General features: G+C 37.2%; 1 protein-coding gene across 3 annotated transcripts in view; it reads left to right on the plus strand.

Moving 5' to 3' along the window:
* CD4H9orf85 (chromosome D4 C9orf85 homolog) overlaps positions 1-24,570 on the plus strand; it is a 124,950-nt gene that overhangs the window by 25,119 nt on the left and 75,261 nt on the right. For all 3 annotated transcript variants that reach the window (XR_007461057.1, XM_049646672.1, XM_049646657.1), the window contains exon 2: positions 12,125-12,231. Coding sequence is in view for 2 of the 3 variants with exons in the window: in XM_049646672.1 (XP_049502629.1) it covers positions 12,125-12,231 (107 nt within the window). In the remaining variant the exon portion in view is untranslated. The remainder of the gene's footprint in view (positions 1-12,124; positions 12,232-24,570) is intronic.

The following is a 24,570-nucleotide window of genomic DNA, read 5'->3' on the forward strand; positions in this document are numbered from 1 at the left end:
ACTCTGTGAGGTCTTTTTTCAGGAAATACAAAAATTATTCTTAGATAAAACCATTGACATTTTGATCATTTACGGCAAAAGTTTGAGGAAGAAAAGGCTTACTTCCCACGGAACTGCTCCAATAGTAAAGCTATTTATTTTCTGTTTAGAAATAGAAATATTTCTTGGGTTGTTCTTGGGTTATTTATTTACTAAAAATGCCCCATACTTAATAATGAAAATGGCTCAAAGATAATTGGCGGCCCATTATCTTAAAATACTAAGTGCCCATGTTTTAATTGTAAGGCAAAATTTCTCTTGTTGGGAGTTTATTCCTTCTAATGTTCTGCTTATCGTTTGTTTTTAGCATTGCATTGTGGGTCCTTCCATAAAAATCTTTTTTTTTTAACATTTATAACATATCCTCCTAAATTGTGCCATTTAGAACAAAATGGAGAGAGTTAAAAATCTTCATACCAGAGTGCTCTTTGATCCAACTGACCACACCTTTTAAAGGTGTGGTCAGTTTAGGGGCACCTGGGTGTCTCAGTCAGTTAAGCGTCCGACTTTTGGCTCAGGTCATGATCTCACAGCTCTTGAGTTCGAGCCCTGTGTCAGGCTCTGTGCTGACAGCTCAGAACCTGGAGCCTGCTTCGGATTCTGTATCTCCTTCTCTCTCTGCCCCTCCCCTGCTCACGCTCTGTCTCTCTGTCTCTCTCTCTCTCTCTCTCAAAAATAAACGTTAAAAAATTTTTTTTAAAGATGTGATCAGTTTATCAATGCATTGTTTTGGTTGTTAGTATCTTTTAGAAATATTTGCTTGTAAAAATGCATAGCACTACCTTATTTTAATTTTTTCTTAGAGTAAATGAATAAATATACTTTGGGAAGAAATGTGTTTTTTAATAGGTTTCTCTGTTGCCAGAAGATATTGCACCAGCACGTTTCTGCGTGTAGGCAGGTGTGATTCCACTTAAGTGTTAGGATTAAGTTTGTCAGTGAAAATCTGGGTAGTTTGCTTGGCTGCTGAAAGAAATCAGTAGGTAGTTTGTACATAGGCCCTCTCTGTATAGTTGTAACCTACAATAGCTCTACCCACTTACTGAGATAATAGTCCTCTGTTTGGGATGATCAGGACTCATTTTATATTCAGTCTTTGGATGAAAATGCAATTGTTTATTTTCACAGATGTCATTTGTTAAAGATTCCAGCAGTAACAAAAAAAGTGGGAGAGGGAATCAGATATTATTTCTTCACTATAAAAACTTACGTTGTAAGTATATTGAGTAAGAGGAACAGTTTGACTATTTCTTGTGTATATTTTCACTTCTTTCAGTTTGGTATTGGTGCTTTAAGGATTTAGGATTAACACAGAGTGAATGGAAGATGGAGTAGACTTTGGGGAAGAAAATTATTTTAGCTTGTAGTAGAAATAGACCTCATTTTATGCTTTAGGTATTTTTTGTTTTGTTTTGTTTTGGTTTCCTTTTTTTTAGTAATCTCTACACCCAGCATAAGGCTCGAACTTACGACCCCAAGATCAAGAGCCAGACACTCTTCTGGCTGAGCCGGAAGTCTATGCTTTAGGCACCCCTATGCTTTTGGTATCTTTTAATTAGAGTTTTATATGGTAAAAAATTAACCATTGGTAGCTCAAATATTCATGTGTTTGATATATGTGTGTATACCAAGTATTTATTTATTTATTTATTTATTTATTTATTTATATTTGAGAGAGAGAGAGAGGAAGAGAGAGAGCACGAGCAGGGAAGAGGGGCAGAGGGAGAGGGAATCCCAAGTGGTCTCCACACTCAGCGTGGAGCCTGCCACCAGGCCTGATCCCATGATCCTGGGATTACAACCTGAGCCAAAATCAAGATTCAGACGGTCAACTGACTGAGCCACGCAGGCACCCGCCTAAGTATTTTAGACTCTAGGGTACTATTTTGCTTAAAGGAGACGTGGCCTGATTTTTTTGTGACAGATCGTTGTAAATGTTGGCAGCTAATCTGTAATGAGCTATATTGAGCCAATGATTTTCTAAAAAGAAGTAAGCCTATAGTAACTTTGGTTTTACAGTTTTCCTTAAATGACAATAAAACCAATTTCACCATCAGAACTCACTTCAAAAGTATTTCTAGGCTATTTACATGACCAGCTCATTTTGTGAAATAATACATAAAAATAGTAAGACTCAGTAACTTAATCCAAATAAGGTATTTCTGAGACTAATGGACATTCAGACTGTTCTTTATCACGTTAAAAAGAGATTTTGTAGGTTTGAAAGTGTGAAGTGAGTAGAACTCAGTATTGATATCCTGGATGATATAGTAGTGATGGTCTCAATGTGATATTAAGTTGATTATAGCAAGAGTGTTTTTTAATTACCTTTTGAAAAAGGAAAATGGCAATGTTTGCTTTTAAAAATCTTTACCTGGATTTTAAAAAAAGCAAATTTTTGTAGACAATTTTACAGACATTTGCTTCCTAATAATATCCATGTAATTATATACTTGATTCAAGAAAGGGATAATTAGGGGCACTTCTCTGGCTCAGTGGATCATGTGACTCTTGATCTCGCAGTTGTGAGTTCAAGCCCCACTTGGGTGTGGAGACTACCTAAAATAAAAATTTAAAAATATACTTTAATATATTATTATATTAATGTAATAAGCCGACTCTTATTTCGGCTCAGGTCATGATCTCACAGTCATGAGATTGAGCACCACGTTGGGCTCTACACTGAGGGTGGAGCCTGCTTAAGATTCTCACTCTCTCTCTCTCTCTCTCTCTCTCTCTCCCCCTACCTGCTTGTATTCCCTCTCTTAAACAGTTAAATAAAAGATAAAAAATATATAAAGAAAAAAAGGGATAATTCTTCTTTACTGCAGGTGTTTACCTCTGAGAAAATTCTTGTTAGTTTTACCCTCTTATTAAAATGGGACTAGAACTTGTTATGTGTAAATATAATGTGATGAGAATTTGCAAGTTCATTAGAAGTTTCCTGACATTTATAATGTAATACATTAATATATATACGAATATATATACATATACACACACACACACACACACACACACACATATGTGTGTGTGTGTGTATATTCATTCATTCAGGGGTACCTGGTTGGCTCAGTCAGTAGAACATGCGACTTTTGAACTTGGGGTCATGAGTTTGAGCCCCAAGTTGGGCTTAGAGCTTACTTAAGAAAATATATATAAGGGCACCTGGTGGCTCAGTCGGTTAAGCATCTGAAGCAGTTAACATAGCACATTGGGCTATATGCTGACAGTGTAGAGCCTGCTTGGGATTCCTTCTCTGCCTTATTCTCTGTGACTGCCCTGTTCATGCGAGTGTGCGCACGGCCTCTCTCTCGCTTTCTCTCTCTCTCAAAACAAATAAATAAAAATAAACATTAAATATATATTCAGCCAGGAATTGGAAACAACCAAATTGTCAAATAATAGGAAATAGGGTAAGTTAAGTGATACTTAACTCCAAGAAAATGTGATGCAGCCAATAAAAACAAGCTTCCAAAGTCTATATTAATATGAAAAAAAAATAATGACAAGTTATAAAACAACATGGACAGAAAAAAACACAAATTTTTGTAAATATACTTGAAATGCTGGAAAGTATAGAATCTCTGAATGTTGAGACTTGTCTTTTTCTCTTTATCTGTATTACAATGTTTTCTAATATTAATATTTAGATGTAAATGCACGTTGTCTTGGGACTTGATCAGTAAAGTTATTTTTCATCTACAAAAGTAATTCTTATCATAAGAAAATGGTATAGTATAGTGTACCATTGTTAATACATAGTGCGGAAAAGTATTGAGGGGAAATAATCACTGTAGTTGCAAAACTAAGCAGTAAGGAGATGAACAAAGTTTACAGACTACTGGACAGAATACAAAAGGGATTTCTATCTAAAGTTTGAGCTCTTGGGGCTCCTGGGTGGCTCAGTCGGTTGGGCATACGACCTTGGCTCAGGTCATGATCTCATGGTTCGTGGGTTTGAGCCCCGTGTCGGGCTCTGTGCTGACACAGCTACAGCCTGGAGCCTGCTTTGGATTCTGTGTCTCCCTCTCTCTGCCCCTTCCCCACTCATGCTCTGTCTCTCTCTCAAATATAAATAAAACATTAAAAACCAATTAAAAAAAATAAAGTTTGAGCTCTGTCCTCTTCCCTCCCTGCCCCATTTCATATTCATCCACTTAAAAAATTTATTCCTAAAAGTGTTCTGGTAAATATGATCAAACCAATGGCTAGTTATAACTGTAAGAAATTTGAGTTCCATTATAGTTAGGATAATTCTCTTTCCTAGGTTTGTGACAAAAACACTTTTAAATATGTAAGTGTGCTTTTAAACATTTAAAAATATGGCTTTGCACTGACTCCACAAGATTTTTAAAATTCTAGTATTCTTCCAAGATATAAAATTTTTACTACCATTTTAACTTTTTATACTCTGCATATGAATTCTCTAGAAACTGAGTTAGACACCAAGAAAAAACCTGAAACAACTATGGACCAGAATCTCTCACTGAACTTAGACAATTTTTAAGTTTTCAACAAAATATTAGCATATTGTATTCACCAATAAATAAAAATACAACATGTCACAGATAAGTGGGGTTTATCTCAGGAATACAGTATTCATGGATTGGAAGATTCAATGTTGTAAAAATGTCAATCCTCCCCCAATGTATTCATAGTTTCAGTGTAATCCTAATCACAGTCATAGCAAGCTTTTTTGTTTAAATCAACAAACTGATTCCAAAATGTATATGGAAAAGCAAATGGACTAGAATAGCCAAAACAATTTTGAAAAAGAACAAAGTTGGAGGATGCACAGTATTGATTTCAAGACCCTAAAGCAATTAAGACATGGTGGTACTGGGGAAAGAGGAGAAACATAGATTACTGTGATAGAATATTGAGTCCAGAAATGGATACACACATACTTAATTTTTGACAAAGGTACAAATGCAAATCAGTGGTGCTGGAACTTGGACATACATGTTTAATTTAAAATGAAACTCTACCAATGCTTTGCATCACATACAAAAATTAATTCAAAATGGATCATAGACTTAATTTAAAAGCTAAAATTATTGAACTTCTGGTAGAAAATACAGGTGAAAAACTTCATGATTCTTCAATGACTTCTTAGATTTGACACAAAAAGTAAGATATGTAAAATAAAAAAATGAAGAATTGACCTAGGTTAGGTGAGTTAGGTTAGCTGACTTCTGCTGCTAACCTTTTTATTTTTATTTTTTAAATTATTTTTTAAAGTTTATTTATGTTTGTATTCCCTACACCCAAAGTGGAGCTCAAATTCATGACCCTGAAATCTAGAGTCACATTTTCTTCCAACTGAGCCAGCCAGGTGCCCAGCTGGCAACCTTTTTTAACAAACTTAATGAAGGGGCACTCTGGCTAAGCCTCTGACTTCAGCTCAGGTCATGATCTCATGGTTTATGGGTTTGAGCCCCACGTTGGGCTCTACATTGATGACACAGAGCCTGCTTGGGATTCTCTGCCTCCTCTCTCTCTGCCCCTCCTCGATTTGTGCTTTCTCACTCTAAAAAATAAATAAACTTAAAAAAAAAAACTTTTAAAAATAAAAAATTAAAAAAAAATTTTAATGAGTATACAAAGAATGATAGAATTAGCATTTACAGTGACTGATTCAGTGGCACCTGTCTGGCTCAGTCAGTAGAGCATGTGACCCCTGATCTTAGGGTTGTGAGTTCAAGCCCCACATTAGGCATAGAGCTTACTTGTTTGCTTACTTTCTCAATAAGTAAATTAATTAATTGATTGATTAAATAACTTAATAAGTAAGTATAGAGGTTACTAAATAAACAAAATTATTGATTCGGGCAAAAGGTCTTTTTAAATTTTTTTTAAAGTTTATTTATTTTGAGAGAGAACGTGAGCTTTAGCAGTGAAGGGTAGAGAAAGGGGAAGAAGAAGAACTCAAAGCAGGCTCCATGCTGGCAATGTGGACTGAGTCATCCAGGTGTCCCAAGGCAAAGGGTCTTGAGTGGGTGCTAAAACCATGAAATGAAATGTTATTGTGGAACAGTATATTGATATGACCACGTAGATTGTTACTAATCTTTATCATTTGAAGTGCTCAGGACAGTCACCATCTTATCCAAGTCCAATTTCATATCCCTGACTCCATGAGAACTGGATATTTTGTGTCTCCTGGTGGGAGTAATATGAATTGTGCAGAAGCAGCGTTATCAAAAAATTGTTAAACCTGGATCTAACCAGGCCTTTAAACCTAACTTACATTTTATGGAAATATGGTAGAAAGAACAATGAGTTAAATTACGTCAGGAATAAAGCATCAGATAAATCCAGAATCAGACAAATTTGCTTGCCTGGAATTTTGAAAAACATCAGTGCAAAAGAGGATAAAAGACGGACATCCTTCTAGAACAAAAGAGAGATAACAGCCAAACAGTACTTGAATACTGATTTAGGTAGCAGGGGGCAGGTGAGGAAATTTCAAGGTAGACTGGCTATACTCAATGACATTGGAGAGTTTTTTTTCATTTTTTCTGAAGTGTAACAGCAGTGTGGTTAATTAGGAGAAAGTATTCTAGGGTATATTATGGTCAAGAGGTAAAGGGTCATGATGTCTGCAACTTAGTTTAAGAGTATACACACAAAAACAGGTTAAAAACGTTAATAATTGTCTCTAGATAATGTGTATGTGGCTGTGCATTACTATTGCTTTAAATTTTCTGCATGTTTGAAATTTTTCATAATAAAGGTGAATGTTTTTAGAACTCATTTAAGAGAAATACTATTTATGATGGCCTTATTATATGCAGTGCATTCCTATAGATCCTATTGATATCAGGCGTCTGTACTCCTGAGAATAACTTTTACCTCACTGTGTTTGACGTTACGTAACACCAGACTACTTTGAGAACCCTGGTAGAAAACAGCTCTGTGAACCGCTTTATCTTGTAAGGGTGTTTTTGAGACCGTGGCTTATTCCTATGAGTTCCTTTTTGGGAAAGATCAGACTTTAGGTTTCAGTAGCAAGAATAGTTGTGCTACCTCCGAGAAATTGGATTTTGGGCATGTTACAGACATTGAAGCAGGTAGGGGAGTGGAGCTCATGTTTTACTGGCTGCTAGAAAGCTCTGGCTAAGAAACCTTGGATCTCACTTGTGGTCCATCACTCATGGTGTGTTTCCTAGCTGTGCTCTTGACCGGCTTCATCATCTTCCCTGTCTACCCTCACTTTCCCTGTAATTTGATTCCCTCACCTACTTTTGGTTGTGTTTATTTTGAAGATACTGTATGCCCAACAATGTTCTGGCCGTATTTATTAAAAGGGTTTAAAACAGTTTTTGATTTGAAAGTCACAACCTAAAAGACACATTTTTATGTTAGTATTATTAGTCATATAAGTTCTTGCTCCCAAATCTAGAGATTATTAATCCTGTCTAAGGGGTATTAATAGAAAATTTTAAAAATATATACTTTTAAATATAAATAGGATATAAAAATCCTGTTTTCTGGAGTAATACTGTTGTAACTATATTAGCACCACAACCTTATTTTGGAGGACGGGGTAATGCCGGGGAAGAACAAGGCCATTTCATGGAAATGGATTTTCAGCAGCAGTTAGAATTGTTATTCTTTTTAATAATTTAGATTTTGGGGCGTCTGGGTGGCTCAGTCGGTTGAGCATCTGACTTCAGCTCAGGTCATGATCTCTCCTGTTCGTGAGTTCGAGCCCCGCGTCGGGCTCTGTGCTGACAGCTCAGAGCCTGGAGCCCGCTTCAGATTCTGTCTCTCCCTCTCTCTGCCCCTCCCCTGCTCATGCTCTGTCTCTCTCTGTCTCAAAAATAAATAAACAAAAACAAAAACAAAAAAAAATTTTTTTTAAATAGTTTTTTAATTCTTTTTTTTTAATTAATGAAGGGAAGAAAAATATACCATTGTTTACCTTTAGCATTTCTTTTTTTTAACACTAAAAAAACATTTTTTTGATGTTTATTTATTTATGAGGGAGAGAGACAGAGCATGTGAGCAAGGGAGGGGCAGAGAGAGGGAGACAGAATCTGAAGCAGGCTCCAGGCTCTGAGCTGTCAGTACAGAGCCTGACGCAGGGCCCAAACCCATGAGCCATAACATCATGACCTGAGCCAAAGCTGGACCCTTAATGGACTGAGTCACCCAGGCGCCCCTACCTTTAGCATTTCTTAAAGAAATATGATGTACAAAAAAATCCTAATGAAAGTTATTAGTTATTTATTCTTGAGTGGTATTCAAATTCCTTTCTCCCATAATAGTATCTTCCTTCTATTAAATGGCACTTTATATTTTATACAATATTTTGCAGTATTACCATGTTGATACAGATATTATATTTGCAGTTTGCCTCTTGGGTGGTAATGTCCTCATCTAATTTCTTCTTGAGATTGCTGTATTATATTACAAAAGACGCATTGTCTGACAATAGAATGTTTACTGCAGGAATAACATTTACTAGTGTCTTTTGATACACCTTAAATTTATTCTGACTAAAAAAAAAAAAGGTTGATAAACAAGGTTTTCTTCTTTAGCTAAGTTCCACCTAAGTTCAGTGGAATCTCATGAAGTTTTCTTCCTTCAAAGATCTGGAAAGTAGCTTGTTAAACAAAATGATCTTTAAAGGATTTTATACTTACAAAACTAAGTTTTGATTTTATATTTGGGCATGCATAAATCTGAACCTTAATAACCTATGATTTCTACCAGGAGGGATATGCTAAAATTAATTGCCAAAACAGGGTTAGTTGTAAACATAGGTGTGAGTAAGGTAAGATCGTCATCTTTGCTCCAGGCAGAATGGTTCCTAGAACTAGGATTAGCTTTCATCGTTCAAATCTCTGGATTTTACTTTTTCTGGTTTGCCAAAATATGGTAAAACAGAAGTACGTAATTTTCTCTCTTTTTGCAACTATTTTTAAGTGAAAGTACCATGCATTTGTATTCTTACTCTCATTCATTTCTTAACACGTGAAAATCAAGTTTAATTTTGTAGTAGTGCCTGTTAGTCATGTGAACTCTCTACCACATCTCCATTTACACTGCTTCACACATCCCTCACAGGACAAGTTTCCACAAAGACCTGTTTTGTTCTACTGTCCGATCCACCCTGAAGAAACCAGTTGCCCAGCAATGTGCAGCTTTGTAAATCAAGATGAACTGGTCAGAAATTGGATACAGAAACAAACAAGAAACTAAATAATGCTCCCTGATTAACAAGCAGAGTGTGTTATATATAATAAAATTGCAATAACAAAATGTTTTGCATTCTAAGAATATTCTAGTTAGCTCCTATCACATTCATATTGTAGTCATAATTCAAGTCATTAGCTTGTTCCCATGACTCTTAGAGTTGGGCAAATACAAGTAATGCTTTAAAAAATTTTTTTTAGTGTTTATTTTTGAGGGAGACAGAGAACGAGAAAGAGAGAGAGAGAGAGCAGGGGATGGTCAGAGAGGGAGACACAAGAATCAGAAGCAGGCTCCAGGCTCCAAGCTGTCAGCACGGAGCCTGATGCGGGGCTTGAACTCACAAACCATGAGATCATGACCTGAGCCAAAGTTGGTTGCTTACCAACTGAGCCACCCAGGCGTGTCCCCCCCCCCCCCCCCCCCCCCCGCCATAAGTAATGCTTTTAGTAAGAAATTCCAGGCACCAGAGGGCAGTGAGAGCAAATGATGAGATGTAAACTTTAGTTCTGGGTATTCCTTAGAAAGCCTTATGTGGGACTGCTAAGTATCGAGTTTGATAAGAGTTTAGTATTGGACACAGATTTTCTTCTTTTTGGCAACAGGTAACAGACCACAATAAGCGAAGAATACAGCCTCATGTAGAATTTGTTTTTCTTTTTCTTTTTAAAATTTTTTTTAATGTTTATTTATTTTTGAGAGAGACAGAATGCGAGTGTGTTAGAGGCAGAGAGAGAGGGAGACACAGAATCCGAATCAGGCTCCAGGCTCCGAGCTGTCAGCACAGAGCCCGACGCAGGGCTCGAACCCATGAGCTGAGAGATCATGACCTGAGCCGAAGTGAGACGCTCAACTGACTGAGCCACCCAGGTGCCCCCAGAATTTGTTTTTCCAGGGACTCTACATCTAGGTTTGGGAGAAAGGAATACCCAACACACAATTCATAAGTAACAGAATATGTTTTTCACCACAGAAGTAAAATCAAACAAAACGTATTCACAGCTTAATTTATGATTTTTGAACATACCCTTGAAATATTTTCTCTTTGAGTAAATGTTGTGTCAAATTATTTTACCTTCTTATGTAGAACTTTAAAGAATACCAAGCAAGCACTGTTCGGTTTTTTTTTTTTTTCAGATGATCTTTAAACATTGTGCTTTTGACTCAGCATCAGATAACTTCCCAAAGACTCTGCATCTTTTGTGATGCTTTTCTGTCTCCTCTTGAGAAATTAAAAAAGGAAACAAAGGAAGCAAAGAAAACATAAAATGACCTCTTCTCATTGTTTCAACAATAGGCAGAGACCAGGCCTGCAGAGCCAAAGTAAGATAGAGAATTCTCAGAGGACTTAGTGAGAATATAGAGTCTAGGTCCTGAATCACACGAATATATTATAAAATATAAAACTGGTGGGGAGAACACATGACACATTAAAATTTTTTTCATCCTCCTAACTTCCCAACACATTTTGAGAAGAAAACCCTAATAAAAATGGGGTTTTTCCCTCTCATAAAGCCCTTTTCCCACCACAGATATTCCCAGCACACATTTATTTTCTATTCTGAAGGAATCAGATTAGAAATCAGTTTTCTAAAACATTTTTTCTTTCTGTGAGAATACAGAATTACAGCTGAAGACTGAGTACCCTTTTGCTTCAAGCTGCTTCTCCCTGACACTCCTTTCTCAGGTATCCTGGTCTCTGCTCACACGCCTCCAGGTTGACAATTTGGGACTATAATTTCTCGGCGTATTTTCTTGTTTCTCAGTGGTAAAGTTCGAATTGTTGGAAACAGTAGGCTTAAAATATGAATTAGGTTTTTATTATTATATTTTCATTGAATATAACCTACACGCAGTAAAATGCACATATCCTGTCTGTACAAATTTGAGTTTTAACATTTGTACACATCAGGGGGAGCCTGGGTAGCTCCATTGGTTCAGCATCTGGCTACAGCTCAGGTCATGGTCTCACGGTTTGTGAGTTTGAGCCCCGCCATCAGCACAGAACCTGCTTCAGATTCTATGTCTCCCTCTCTTTCTGCCCCTTGCTTGCATTCTTTCTGTCTCTCTCTGAAAAGTAAATAAATAAACATTCAACACACACACACACACACACACACACACACACACACACACACTTGTGCACATCAGAATCAATGGGGAGGACTTTGTAAAATAGTCCTGCCGGGGTGCCTGGGTGGCTTAGTCAGTTAAGCTGCCAAGTCTTGATTTTGGCTCAGGTCATTGATCTCGCAGTTCGTGGGTTCAAACCCTGCATCAGACTCTGTCCTGACATTGCGGAGTCTGCTTGGTATTCTCTCTCTCTCTCCTTCTCTCTCAGCCCCTCCCCTGCGCTCTCTCTCTCAAAATAAATAAATCTAAAAACATATACTCCTGCCAAAAGGTTAATTCTGAGCTCCACCTCATTAAGAATCTTTGCCTTTGTAAAAGAACCAACTTGAGTAATGCATGTAAAAATACATAGTGTAAAAAAACATACACCTATTGTATCTTAAAATATTACACCAATTAAATTTAGGTTACTATTTTATTATTAATTAATTGATTCATTTATTAATGTATATTTTTGAGAGAGAAGCAGAGAGTGAGCAGGGGAGGGGCGCAGAGGGAGGGAGACACAGAATCCCAAGCAGGCTCCAGGCTCTGAGCTGTCAACACAGAGCCCAAGTTAGGGCTTGAACTCATGGACTGCGAGATCATGACCTGAGCTGAAGTTGGAGGCTTACCTGACTGAGCCACCCAGGCGCTCCATAGGTTACTATTTTAAAAAAAAGTTAAATTTCTTATGTGCCTTTTTCATGGGTTTGCAATGCTGGCTCACAAGTGAAATTTTTAATTTGTTTTTCTGTTTGTTTTTAAGAAAATTAATGCAAAGCTTCATGATGGAGTTTGTCAGCGCTGTAAAGAAGTTCTTGAATGGCGTGTAAAATACAGCAAATATAAACCATTGTCAAAGCCTAAAAAATGGTGAGTTATATTTCTTAATTACTTTATCAATAATATATGTATCATAGTTTATTCCTGCTTTATAAAGTGGATTCATCCTTGTCCACCCCATTCTCCTATAAATAATGTACCATTTTTATGGGTTCTTATTCATAAAAGATGGGTTAGGGAAGAGAGGAGAGAGTTTGTTTTGCAAAATTCTGTCTCCCATTAACCAGGTAATAATATTTATTGTGGATCATCTTTACCAAAGTTGACCAAAGTCTTGAAAGGAGTCTGATGTTTTTATTTTTATTTTTACGTTTTGAGTATAGCTGACTCACAATGTTACATTAGTTTCAGGGGTACAACGCAGTGATTCCTCAAGTTTATACATTATGCTGTGATCTCAAGTGTAGCTTTCATCTGTCACCCGGGGAGGGGGGTGTGTGTCCTTTTTTTCTTTAAATTTTTTTTATGTTTATTTATTTTGGATAGACAGAGATAGAGCACAAGTGGGGGAGGGGCGGAGAGAGAAGGATACACAGAATCAGAAGCAGGCTCCAGGCTCTGAGCTGTCAGCACAGAGCCTGACCGTGGGCTCAAACTCACAAACCGCAAGATCATGACCTGAGCCAAAGTCAGATGCTTAACTGACTGAGCCACCCAGGCGCCCCAGGGGTGTGACCTTTTAATTCTATCCATGAAGATTACTGAAATGGTTTAGATCGAGTATCAAATAAATTGCTAGACTGATAACCTATGGTTTCATTTCTTTGAAGATTTGGGTGCAAATGAAAAGGTACTGGACTTTGTTTCTCATCCCTCAGTACCTTACCCTTTTTCTATAATTCTGGGATTCTCTTTTATCAGCCTATGTACATCCTGGTGCTGCTCCCTTATATCCTTTAGCTCAACTGAGTAAGAATCATACTGGGGGATAATTGCTGCTTAAAAGAGAAAAGTGATTATTTTAAATATAAAAATTAACATTAATATGTGCAGTAGTTTTTTTACACATATACTATGAGTTTTAATTTAGTAGTCTATATAGTAGATCTTTGAAACACATTTGCTCCTGTTGCTTTATTTTTCTTTTAGCTATTCAGTAGTTGTATGTTCCTTCAATGTATTCATTTCTTTTTCCTTTATGGGAAGAAGTGTTACCTGAAGTATGGAGGGCTCAAGCTATTGTTTTCTTGAGAATATTTGACATTTTTGAATGTTTTAGTTTGGGCAATTTATTTTGCATAAAATACTCCTTTTAATACTGAGAGGTAAAAGCCTTTAGGTAGGATAGTCTGACTTCAGCTATTTAGATTTTTTTTCCTGTTTACTCTTTGAGAGCAGAACACCCAAGTCGTTCATGGGTGTAATTGACCCCCTTTTCAGTAGATACATGAGCTTCTCTCTCCTCTTCTTCAGTCATTTCCTCATGTTCTTCAGCATTTCCTTCCAAAAGAAGATACTTTTAAACAAATCCGATGAGTTTTATGCTAACTGGCCCAAATTAGCAGTAGAGAATTTGGCAACTGTTTGTACTATCCAATGCTAAATTTCCATGAATGAATTAGCTGTGTTTTCTACTATGTTCTCTATAGCTGGTTGTGCTATAAACCATGTAGTTTTAGTTTATAGGCTTACTATAAGATTTGTAGCTTTCTAGAAGCACCTGGCTGGCTCAGTCGATGGAGCATGCAACTCTTTATCTTAGGCTTGTGAGTTTGAGCCGCACATTGGGTTGTAGAGATTACTTAAAAAAAAAAAAAAAAAAAAAAATCTTAAAAAAAAGTGATTTCTAAGTGTTGGTGTAACTTTGAGCGTCTGGTTGGCTCATTCAGAAGAGCATGTGACTCTTGATCTTGGGGTCATGAGTTTGAGCCCCAAGTTGGGTATAGGAATTACTTAAGTAAATTTAAATTAAAAAAAAAAATCTTAAAAAAAAAAAAAAAAAAGGAAAAGAAAAAAAAAAAGAATGGTTGGATTTGGACACCTAGACCCAAAGGTTAGCAATTCTGGCCTGTCTTGGAGTCATTGAGGTGAAGGAAACTCATGATAATGTTGTCATTACCTAGGTAGTACAGTGACCCAGAGCCCTTTGAGAAACTTCAGGTGGGTCAGGAGATGAAGGCTAAGAGGACCTCAGGAGTTGCTGTTCCACGTCACCCTAAGGCAGATGGGGTTAGCCACAGAATAGCTAACGATGAGTGCAAAATAAAGGAAACATATTACTGTGTAAATACCTGATTACAGATAACAAGACATTCAAGCCTAATGGAAGATCTTTAGGAATAAAGAAGCCCAAGCTAATGTAGAACAAATGATTACTTATAAGAGACTAAGAAACTGCTAGTTAAAACAAGGTCTGAACATGTTCCGTAGGAAGTCACCAGCCTGGCCCAGAACATCTTGAATTTCAGATTACACCAAACACATGACACATTAGGCATTTTGGAAAGCCTAGCCTTCTGACTCCAACCCAGGATTGGGAGTGTCGTAGAGAGTATAACTCACCTATATCCACGTGGCTTTTCTCTGCATATTAACACTTTACCAACATTGTAAGTGACTTAAGTCCACTGATGAAAGGTATTCATGGTAACATAACTTGTTCAGAAATTTTGAATGTTTTGTTCAAGTTGATCTCACTTAGACGTTAAATTTGTCCTTTGTCAGGATCTATATAAGAGGTTTTCTTTGACACTGGATGTGTCTTTTGTGGAAAGATTCATTTTCCAGCACCCTGAACATTGTCATTGGTTAAAGTGTTGAATATTCCTTGTCTAGCTGTCCCTTGCCACAGATTATGTAACCAAATGATGTACATAGGGGAAAGTTCAACCAAATGTAAAATTTAAAAAGAGGGAGGCAATTTATAGGTGACATCTCTTTTGGAATGAAGTAGTGTTCTGAATTTTGGGAAAATCGAAGCCCTTTTATCTCATTCATTATACTTGTAAATTACCAAAACCGCACACAGTTAGCAAATTTCCATTGCCCATGGTATCTAACCCCAAATTTTAGACCCAAAAAAGAGTTAGACATCTAAACTCCTCCAGAATAATCTATTTTGACGATGGAAGCAAAAATTGTGTTATATTTGCACTTGGCAGAAAATGTTTCATGTTTCCTTTTCCTTTTCAGTGAGGTGATATGCTATGGGACTTTTATAAGCATGTTCTTTATGACAGTTTCTCCTAATTACTGAAAACGACCTTGGGCTGTTCCTTGAGACTTTTCAGAAAAGACTAGATGTCCTCACCAGAGCTAGAAGAGGGAAGAGTTGAAACTGTGTATTTGCTGGAGGGGAATGGGATGAGGGGATAAAAATGTAGGTTGCCTGTTAGTGTGATGTTAACATACTGGTACGACCCTTTGATGTAAGGTAATTTTAACTATCATTGAATACTCAGATCTTCAGGTCTTTATAGAAATAAAGTGAAAGGCTCATAAAGAGAATGCTCAGCTTTTCACAGCTTTTCTTCTCTGTAAAAGAGCTAAGATTAACCACCACCCTGTTTTATGCCAATCGGAGGTGAAGGCGATTCTGTGGAAGGATCCCCCACTCCTTTTGGCTTGTATTTTGATCTTGCTCCTCTCTGGTGGAGGGCTTCTATGGTGCTATACCAACATCTCCCGTGATACCCAAATGGTAGAATTCTTATTAGGCTTAAAGATTACTTACAAATGTAAGAATTGTGGATGAGGACGAGTCTAAATCTTTTTGTATAAAACCTCATTGTTCAAGGGCCCTGTTTTTGACTTTTGAAAAAGAAACCTATTCATTACCATGCCTGGTCAGTCCCAAGTCGTTCATGGATCCTTTAAATAACCTTGGTGTGGAGCTGACTTATTGGAAGGGCAAGAGGTCTTACAAATATTGAATGATTTCTTAAAGAAGAAAGGAGTCTTGACATTTTTTACTTAAAATTCATTTCTTGACATTATTTTCCAGGTATAGTGGAAATACAGATAGGTAAAAGACTATCCCCTTCCTCAAGATAAGAAACAAAAGAGGCTTTTTTTTTTCCTCCTATTTTCTGGGCTCAGAGGGATTAAATGTTTTACCCAAGATCAGAAAGTTCAGATTCAAATGCAAATTGATTCCATTCCAAAGCCATGTTGTCCTGTTCTCCTACAGTGATTTCTCATTCTTGTATTATTCATTCAAAAAGTCCTCTTCCCTTCATCTGAGCCCAAAGCTGTATTAATTTTTATAGTTACCTATCTTGTTTATGGATGTTATCCACTGCTGAATACAACGTATAAAACTTTATTTACTCATTCATTCATTCATTCATTCATTTATTTTTAAGTAAGCTCTATATCCAACGTGGGGCTTGAACTCAGGACCCTGAGATCAGAAATTGCATGCTCTATTAAGTGGGCCAGCCAGGCATCTAGACAAATAGATTTTATGTTCAGGCACTGAAAAGCCTATTTTAGTATCTAGAAACTTCTTACACCTTGTGTTTCAAGTAACCAAGAAGCCTTTTTCAGCTATTAATTTAGAAGCGTTATAGGTAAATACCCATATTTCTGTTATAATCTGTAGCCTGCCTCTTTTCTCTTCATAACAGAAAAGTTTACCAAGAATATAGTGTGAGCTTATGTTTAACGTTACCATAGTAACCAAAGAGAGGGAGAAGCTGGTATAAAACAGCAACAGGCCACAACAAATTGGGGTCTGACTTTAGAAGTTGACTGAGTTATGGGGCGCCTGGCTGGCTCAGTCAGTCAAGCATCTGACTTCGGCTCGGGTTGTGATCTCACGGTTCATGAGTTCAAGCCCCACGTTGGGCTCTGTGCTGCCAGCTCAGAGTCTGGAGCCTGCTTCACATTCTGTGTCTCCCTCTCTCTCTGCCTCTCCCCCGCTCATGCTCTGTCTCTCTCTGTCAAAAATAAAGATAAACATTAAAAAAAAAAAATTAAAAAAAAAAAAGAAGTGGACTAAGTCCTCTGTATTAGCAGTTCTCAACCGGGAGGGGAGGATTTTACCCCCAAGGGGATATTTGGCAATGTTTGGAGTCGTTTTTGATTGTCTGACTAGAAGATTTGGGTGTAGCGATTCCTTAAAAATCAAATATTTTAAAAGTGGATTTCATCCTAAAAAATATTTTACGTGAGGGGAAGAACGGGTGTAACATGGCTTGCACCCAGCATTGCTTTAGGGATGTCTTGGTCTAAGAGTTTCAGGACACGTGGGTGCTTAAAATGCTGTTTGCTTTTAAATGGAAGTCACTACCCCTGGTTCTCACATCTAGGTTTTTAGCAGAAATTATCTAATTGATAACTTTTAAGATTTATTGCCTCACTGTAGCCCTTAACTCTTCATATTTCATTGCATTAAATAAGTGAATTCTCCTCTATGTCACCTCTACTCAAATGTGTTCCTTGGCCCAGAGTTTGGATAAACTAGTATTTTAAAAAAGGCTTATTTCACATAAATGTTTCAAGGGCTCCTGCCAGGAGGAGTTGAGTCTCCAGCAGCAGGAGCCTAAGTGGAGTTTTGTCCCCAGGAAGTTCTGCTTTTGTATGGCTCCTGTAGTGGGTGAGGGAGTGGGGGTGGGGATTAGGTTCTCTAAACTGTGGGAGAAAACGAAAAGTAACCCTGTTTGGGGGAAAAGGGGGAGGAGGAGAGGCTCCTAGGCGGGTCAAGCCACCCTGTTGGCTTGCTCCTCTCACCATATGCTTGTTTTCTCTTTGCCACCAAGCTTTTTTTCTGACCAAATTAGCCAAACTAAGACCTTCAAGATAATCTTGTACAGCAGGGCTGTTCTTTTTAAAGTTATCTATCTATCTATCTGTCTATTTTTGTGGTGGTGTAAAAAACAAATAACGTAAAATTTACTGTTTTAATCATTTGTGAGCGCACAGCTCAGTGGAGTGAAGCGTGTTCCCACTGCTGTGCAGCAGATATCCAAAACATTTCGTCTTGCAAGTTTGAACTCTACACCTATTAAACAATGATCCTCTTCCCCCCCACTCCGGCCCCTGCTCCTTCGGCTCTTGGTAGCCATCCTTCTAGTTTCTGTCGCTGTGAATTTGACTACTTGAAATACCTCGTATACATGGAATCATAACAGTGTTTGTCCTCTTGTGACTGGCTTATCTCTGCGTAATGTTCTCCAGGCTCCTTGTTATAACATGAGACAGAATTCCCTTCTTTTTTAAGGCTGGGTAATATTCCATTGAATGTTGGTGTATGTGTGTATATCACTACATTTTGTTTTTCATTCACCTGTTGACGGACACTTAAGTTGCTTCTGCCTCTTGGCTGTTGTGAATACTGCTATGAGCCTTATCATGCAAATACCTCTTCCAGACGCTGCTTTCAATTTTTTTGCATATATACCCAGAAGTGGGATTGCTGGATCATATGGTAGTTCTATTTTTAATGGTCTAATTTAATTGTTTTAATCTTCATACCTTTTTTTTAATAGTGATTGCACCATTTTACAGTCTTACCAACAGTGCCCAAGGATTCCATTTTCTCTGTATCTTTGCCAACATTTGTTTGCAGTTTTTTTTAAATAGCACCTTTCACATGTAAGGCACTGGGCTGTATACTCTAGAAGATACCGAAATGAATCTCCAACACCAGGGAGTTTTTGATCTATTAGGAGAGACAGGCCTACAAATAATTTTTGGGCAGATTGTGAGAAGGCTAGTTATAAGTAAAAGGTGAGAGATACACGGTGAGACTGCAGAGGAATAATAAAATGAAAACAGGAGAGATAGATCTAGAAAAGATAGGAATTAAAGGTAAAAGAGTGCTGTAAACTATGCTTATAGGAAACCCTGTGAGGAAGTCACCAGAGAATGGAGGGAAAATGAACAAGAATCCCATGTTCCCTTTGACAGATAATGCGGATAATCTCAAGCTATCTCTATATGTAGTATTGTCTTTGGGTTCCACATAGATTGTCATTTGTTCAGGGACAGCTGGCTGGTTCACACTCAGTCAGAGGAGTGTGAGACTCAGGCTTGGGATTGTGAGTTCCAGCCCCACATTGGGCATAGAGATTACTTAAAGAAAAACAAAACAAAACAAAACAAAACAAAACATAGGGGTGGCTGACTGGCTCAGTGGGTAGAGCCATTCAACTCTGATCTCAGGGTCGTGAGTTCAAGCCCCACCTTGGGAGTGAAGTTTACTTAAAAAATAAATAAATAAATAAAATTTAAAAAAGACTAAACATTGTTACATACTACAGTATTATCAGTCCCTTCATGTTATCAATGTGTGACAATTAGCTATATAGTTAGGGTTCTTTGCTTCTATTCTTCAGCTCCAGCATTTCTTATAATAGGTTGAGGCTCTGATGGTTAATCAGTGATATGAGAGTTGTGGAACCACATTCCAGGAGTATTAAAATGTCCTAGAGTGGAGTTTTGGTCACAGGTTGCTTTTCATGGGATATCGAAGTGTATGGTGACTATAAACCCTGGCTTTATTCTTGCCCAGAACCTCGGTCCTTAATATTTAAATGTCAAGTGGAGAGTTTTCATGACTGTCACCAGTTGTTCACCTGTTCATGAAACCTACTTTTTGACATTAATATTGATTGATACAGCAAACTTTGATGGAAAATTGCCTGCTCTAAAGTGTAATAATTTCCATTTTCTCTTTTTTTCTAAATTTACTCTTGGTCAGAGGGTGAATGCTTTGTACTCTTCTAAGAATTGTTTGAAGCAAATTTAGGGGCCCCTGGGTGGCTCAGTCAATTGAACCTCGTCCTCATGGTTTTGGCTCAGGTCAGTGGAGCTTCTGACTGTGGAGCCTGCTTAAGATTCTCTCTCTCTCTCTCTCTCTCTCTCTCTCTCTCTCTCTCTCTCTTTGTCTCTCTTTGTCTCTCTGTCTCTGTCTCTCTGTCCCCCCACTCCCTCCCTCTGCCCCTCTCCCCTGTTGACGTGCTCTCTCTCAAATTAAAAAAAAAAAAGCATTGTTCTAATCAAATCTACGTTGGTGAGAAGAGATAGTAGAATCTCTCCACTTATTTTTTATTTTTAGTTTTTAAATTTCTTTTATTTTTGAGAGAGAGAGAGAGAGTGCAAGTTGGGGAGGGACAGAGAGAGAGAGGGAGACCAACCAAGGATCTGAAGGAGGTCCTGCACTGACAGCAGAGAGCCTGATGCCAGGGTTTGAACTCATTAACTGCTGACATCATGACCTTAGCCGAAGTTGGGTGCTTAACCAACTTAGCCACTCAGGCGCCCCCGCACTTATTTTCAAACACATCATTTAGGGACACAAGGAAGTGAATTGTAACTTTTTCTACTCGAAATTCTTAGAGTTTGGAGATACTGTTTCCTTAAAAGCATTTTCTAATTATATCATATGATGTAATTCCTTACTATAGTTTCAGAAACTTTCTACGTAGCAGATTACTTAGAGTCACGGCAGGAAGTGTGGCTTTATGGAATTCTGTCAATGTTAAGTTTCTATGATTGGTACACTAAGGGTGGAGTACCATAGCTCATTGCTTATGAAAGCACCTAGGCATCACATGTCAGGGTATTACAAGTGGAGCTGAATTATGATAAAGGTTAATGTGTAATAATATAACCAGGAAATGAAAGCGATCCTAGAGAAGTTGTGGCAAGGTAAAATAAGCCTTTTACTTCTAGCAAGTACTAGAAATATAAGCTCAATTCTTTTTCGCTTGGTATTTCTTGTCTAGATCAGTGGTTCTGAAGCCTTTTGTTTCAGGACCCCTCTGTAACTCTTAAAAATTACTCAGGACCTGAGAAAGCTTGGTTTATATGGGTTGTATTTATTAAGATTTATTGTGTTAGCTATGAGAACTCGAATTTTTTAAAAAATTATTTAATAAATAATATGAATATAGACAACATGTGCCCATTAAGGATTAATAATTTTTATGAAAAATAACTTTTGAAACAAAAATATTAGTGAGACAAGTGGCATTGTTATACATTTTTACAAATTTCTTCTGGCTAGTAGAAGAAAAAGGAAAGAGTACGTCTTAAAAGGATTAAAAGTACATTTTAATAGCTTTTTCAAGATAATTGTAGAAATCCTATCAAGAGTCACATGTTCTACCCACTGAGCCAGCCAGGTGCCCCCATCCCTACGTGTGATTTTGTAACATCATGAATTTGGAAAATATTATTCCACTCAGTTATACCGATCTTCTGAATGTCGGTATGTTTTATTATACAATATAAAAAATCATGTGAATATCACAACAATGTCATTAAAAAAGACTGAGTTTTTATTTTTGTTTTTTTAACTGAGTTTTAGGAGTTGACAAATAGAGTGATTACTAGTACAATTTGGTGCCCCTCTCTTTGTCCTGATTTTCACCCTTAAATATGTACTATATATTTTAGCTTTTAATTATTTATTCTTTCCTTTTGTGTCTTTCATTGTAAAAAAGTAAGTATGGCAACTTTTTTTTTTTTTGTTAAGTATACTACTGTCTCCTTTGTCAATAAACATGGTTTATAGAGTGACCTGTGTTTTTGACCGTGGTTTCCACTGAAATGCTTAATTGTGATATATGCATGGTCAAGATTGTTTGAATGTTTCTGGGAATTATATTCCACGGAGAAGTAAAAAGAAGGCAAAACCCTTATTTTAACATCTCTGAAGTTCTTTTAGTGTTGGGCTCACAAAATATTTAAAATAGAGCCATTTTCAAGGGAAAATAGGTAAAATTTGTATTTAGGTTAAATTTAAAGTTTTTCTTTACTGTGTATTTTATAAGAAAATACACTCAGGAGTGATTAAATAATTTTCAGCCATTTTAAAAGATGTTTCAAAATACTTCACAAATTTTATAGCAGCTTGGAATGTGTGTCTCTTATCATTAAAATAATATCAAAACCATTCATTCTTAAAATCAACATTCTTTGGTTACACAAATGCAGTCTTGAGGTGAAAAAAAAATGCAGAAACTCAATTACTTTCAGACCATCTTTTATTCTACTCCTAAAGCCTGGATTAAGAGATTTGAAAGAGAAGGCACACAAAGGTACTTACGTGCAAGGGAAACTGGAAGGTTGTAGGTGTAAGTGTATAAATTTATATTACATTTGCACAAACATTTCACATTTATAGAAAGGAAACATTTTAAACTTGTGTCTCCTTAAAAGATGGGTATATTTATAGTCACAGAGTTATTAGCCTAATAAAACCTGACTGTTTTTCAGAATAAATTTAAATTTGAAAAGAGCATAATTGCTTTCAGCAATAGAATTCCTTCTTTTCTTTGAATTGGCCATTAGGGTCTCAACCATCAGTTGGAACCCTGGCAAAGCCCCACATCTAGGCCATATTACTTTTATCTGGTCAAGAGTTCTCAAGTGGTAATGTGCATAAGAATTTCTTGAAGAGCTTAACAGATTCTTGGGACCCATCCCCAAGATTCTGAGTATGTAAATAATGGCTGTAACCCAGACATCTGCATTTTAATAAGCTATGCAGGTGTTCGAGTCAGTGTTAAGAGTCACTGTTTTGGGGACTCAGTGGGTTAGAGAATGTAGATTCTGGGATCTTTTGACTCCAGTTTCCAAAACAGGATATCCTATTGTCAAGCCTATTTTACATGTAAATTTTAACATTTAACAGTTCTGTAAATACAATTTTATCCCTGAATTAGCAATTTGAATACTTAAGGATTGGCTCACCCCAGGACTCCTCCGTATGAAACAACACATCCATAGAAATGAAAACATTCTAATTTCCTTGAAGCTTCTGATGAACCTAACCAAGAAGGACTTTCTTTAAATTATTTCAAACCTTAAAAATAAAATTGAAGCCAAAAGAAAACCTGAAACTGTTTCCTAATCCATTTGGATTGTTAGAACTTTATCCATGTGTGTTCTAATGGTCCACATTTTTAAAATCTATTTTTTTATTGCAGAATAATTAAGTAAAGCTTTTTAGAAAACCAAAATACAAACATACCAAATAATTTAACAAGAAAATTGTAATAATTATTTTCACTTAGATTGTATATCAAAGAGGGTTTTTTTTTTTAGTTTTTTTTTTTTAATTCTGAATTATTTTTCTCAGTCAAGTCCCTGAAGGTATGATGTGTATGCAGTACAGTTTTAAAGAACAAAATTCAACTGAGTGAATTTTAATGATCTTTCTGGCTTTGGTCATTGATTCATGAATTGGGCAGCATACAGTCTAGCAGATAGGAAGCGTCTCCAAGGAGATACACAAATTGATAGGCATTTATAGGCAGAAGGGAGTGGGAACGAGGAGATTCTACTAAACAAAAAAGCCAGTTGGTTACTGCAGGCACCTCTCCTGGAGGCTGGCTGGGGGCTGTCGGGCAGATGACCTAACTGGTGCTGATTGGGAGATGCCTGATGGGTGTGGGATTCCCTTTCTGGCAGAGCTGAAAGTGAATTAAGTCTTGGTTTGGTGACTTGGGGCTCAGCATAAGCTGGTCCAATTTGGGCCTGCTTTTATGTTTTTAACAACAGTTTGATAATTTTGAGAAATGAATACAGTTGTGAGACTAGTACCACAATTAAGATATAGGACAGTTCCATCACCCCCAAAACTGGGTAGTCACTCCCATCTGGTCTGGGGTCACTGAACACAATGGCCAAGAAAGAATTCATGAGACATTGTATGCTGCAACTTAACAGGTTTTTTTAAGTAGCACGGGGTCAGGGGTCAGGACCCGTGGGCACAAAGAATTGCACTTTTGTTGTATGAAGCTGGTGGTTACACACTTAGTACTCAAGGGGGGTGGAATGTGCAGGGAGTATTAGATCATAAATATCTTCTTTGAATTTGTACTAGTAAAAGTACGTTTGCAAGATTTCTCTGGTATTTATCATTCAGTTCAATATAACTATTGGTGAGATATAAGATACACAGGCAGTTATAAGACCCTTTAAGAATGTAGCAACCAGCACTTATTTGATCCTTATCAAAACTATGCAGGCTAGAAGTCAGCCTTTGGGGCTAACTGAACATTTTTCTGCTTCTATCCCTCATCATTTCCTCTGTGACCAATTCTCAGTCCTAAAATCTTTAAGGTTGTTGAAGGCTGAAGGGCCCATGTGCTGTAACTTCTTCAAGCTGACAGAGGCCATAGAGATGTCCCTACTAATGGACTGAACTGGTTGCTCTCTGTCCCTACAAGTAACTATTATGGAAGCCCATTGCTGTAGAGTCCAGAGCGGATATTGAGGAAGGACTGTTTTGTGTAGTAAGGATCATCTGTCAGCTGGGTGAAGGAGTTAGGAAGTTTTACCTGTACCTCGACAATAGGAGAGAATAAAGCAAAAGAGACAACACACTAGGATTAATATTACAATAAAAATAAGAAGTGTGGGGTGCCTGGCTGGCTTAGTAGGTAGAGCATGTGACTTTAACTCTGGGTTGTG

This window comes from Panthera uncia, chromosome D4 (assembly GCF_023721935.1).
Source record: "Panthera uncia isolate 11264 chromosome D4, Puncia_PCG_1.0, whole genome shotgun sequence".
NCBI classification, from domain to species: domain Eukaryota; kingdom Metazoa; phylum Chordata; class Mammalia; order Carnivora; family Felidae; genus Panthera; species Panthera uncia.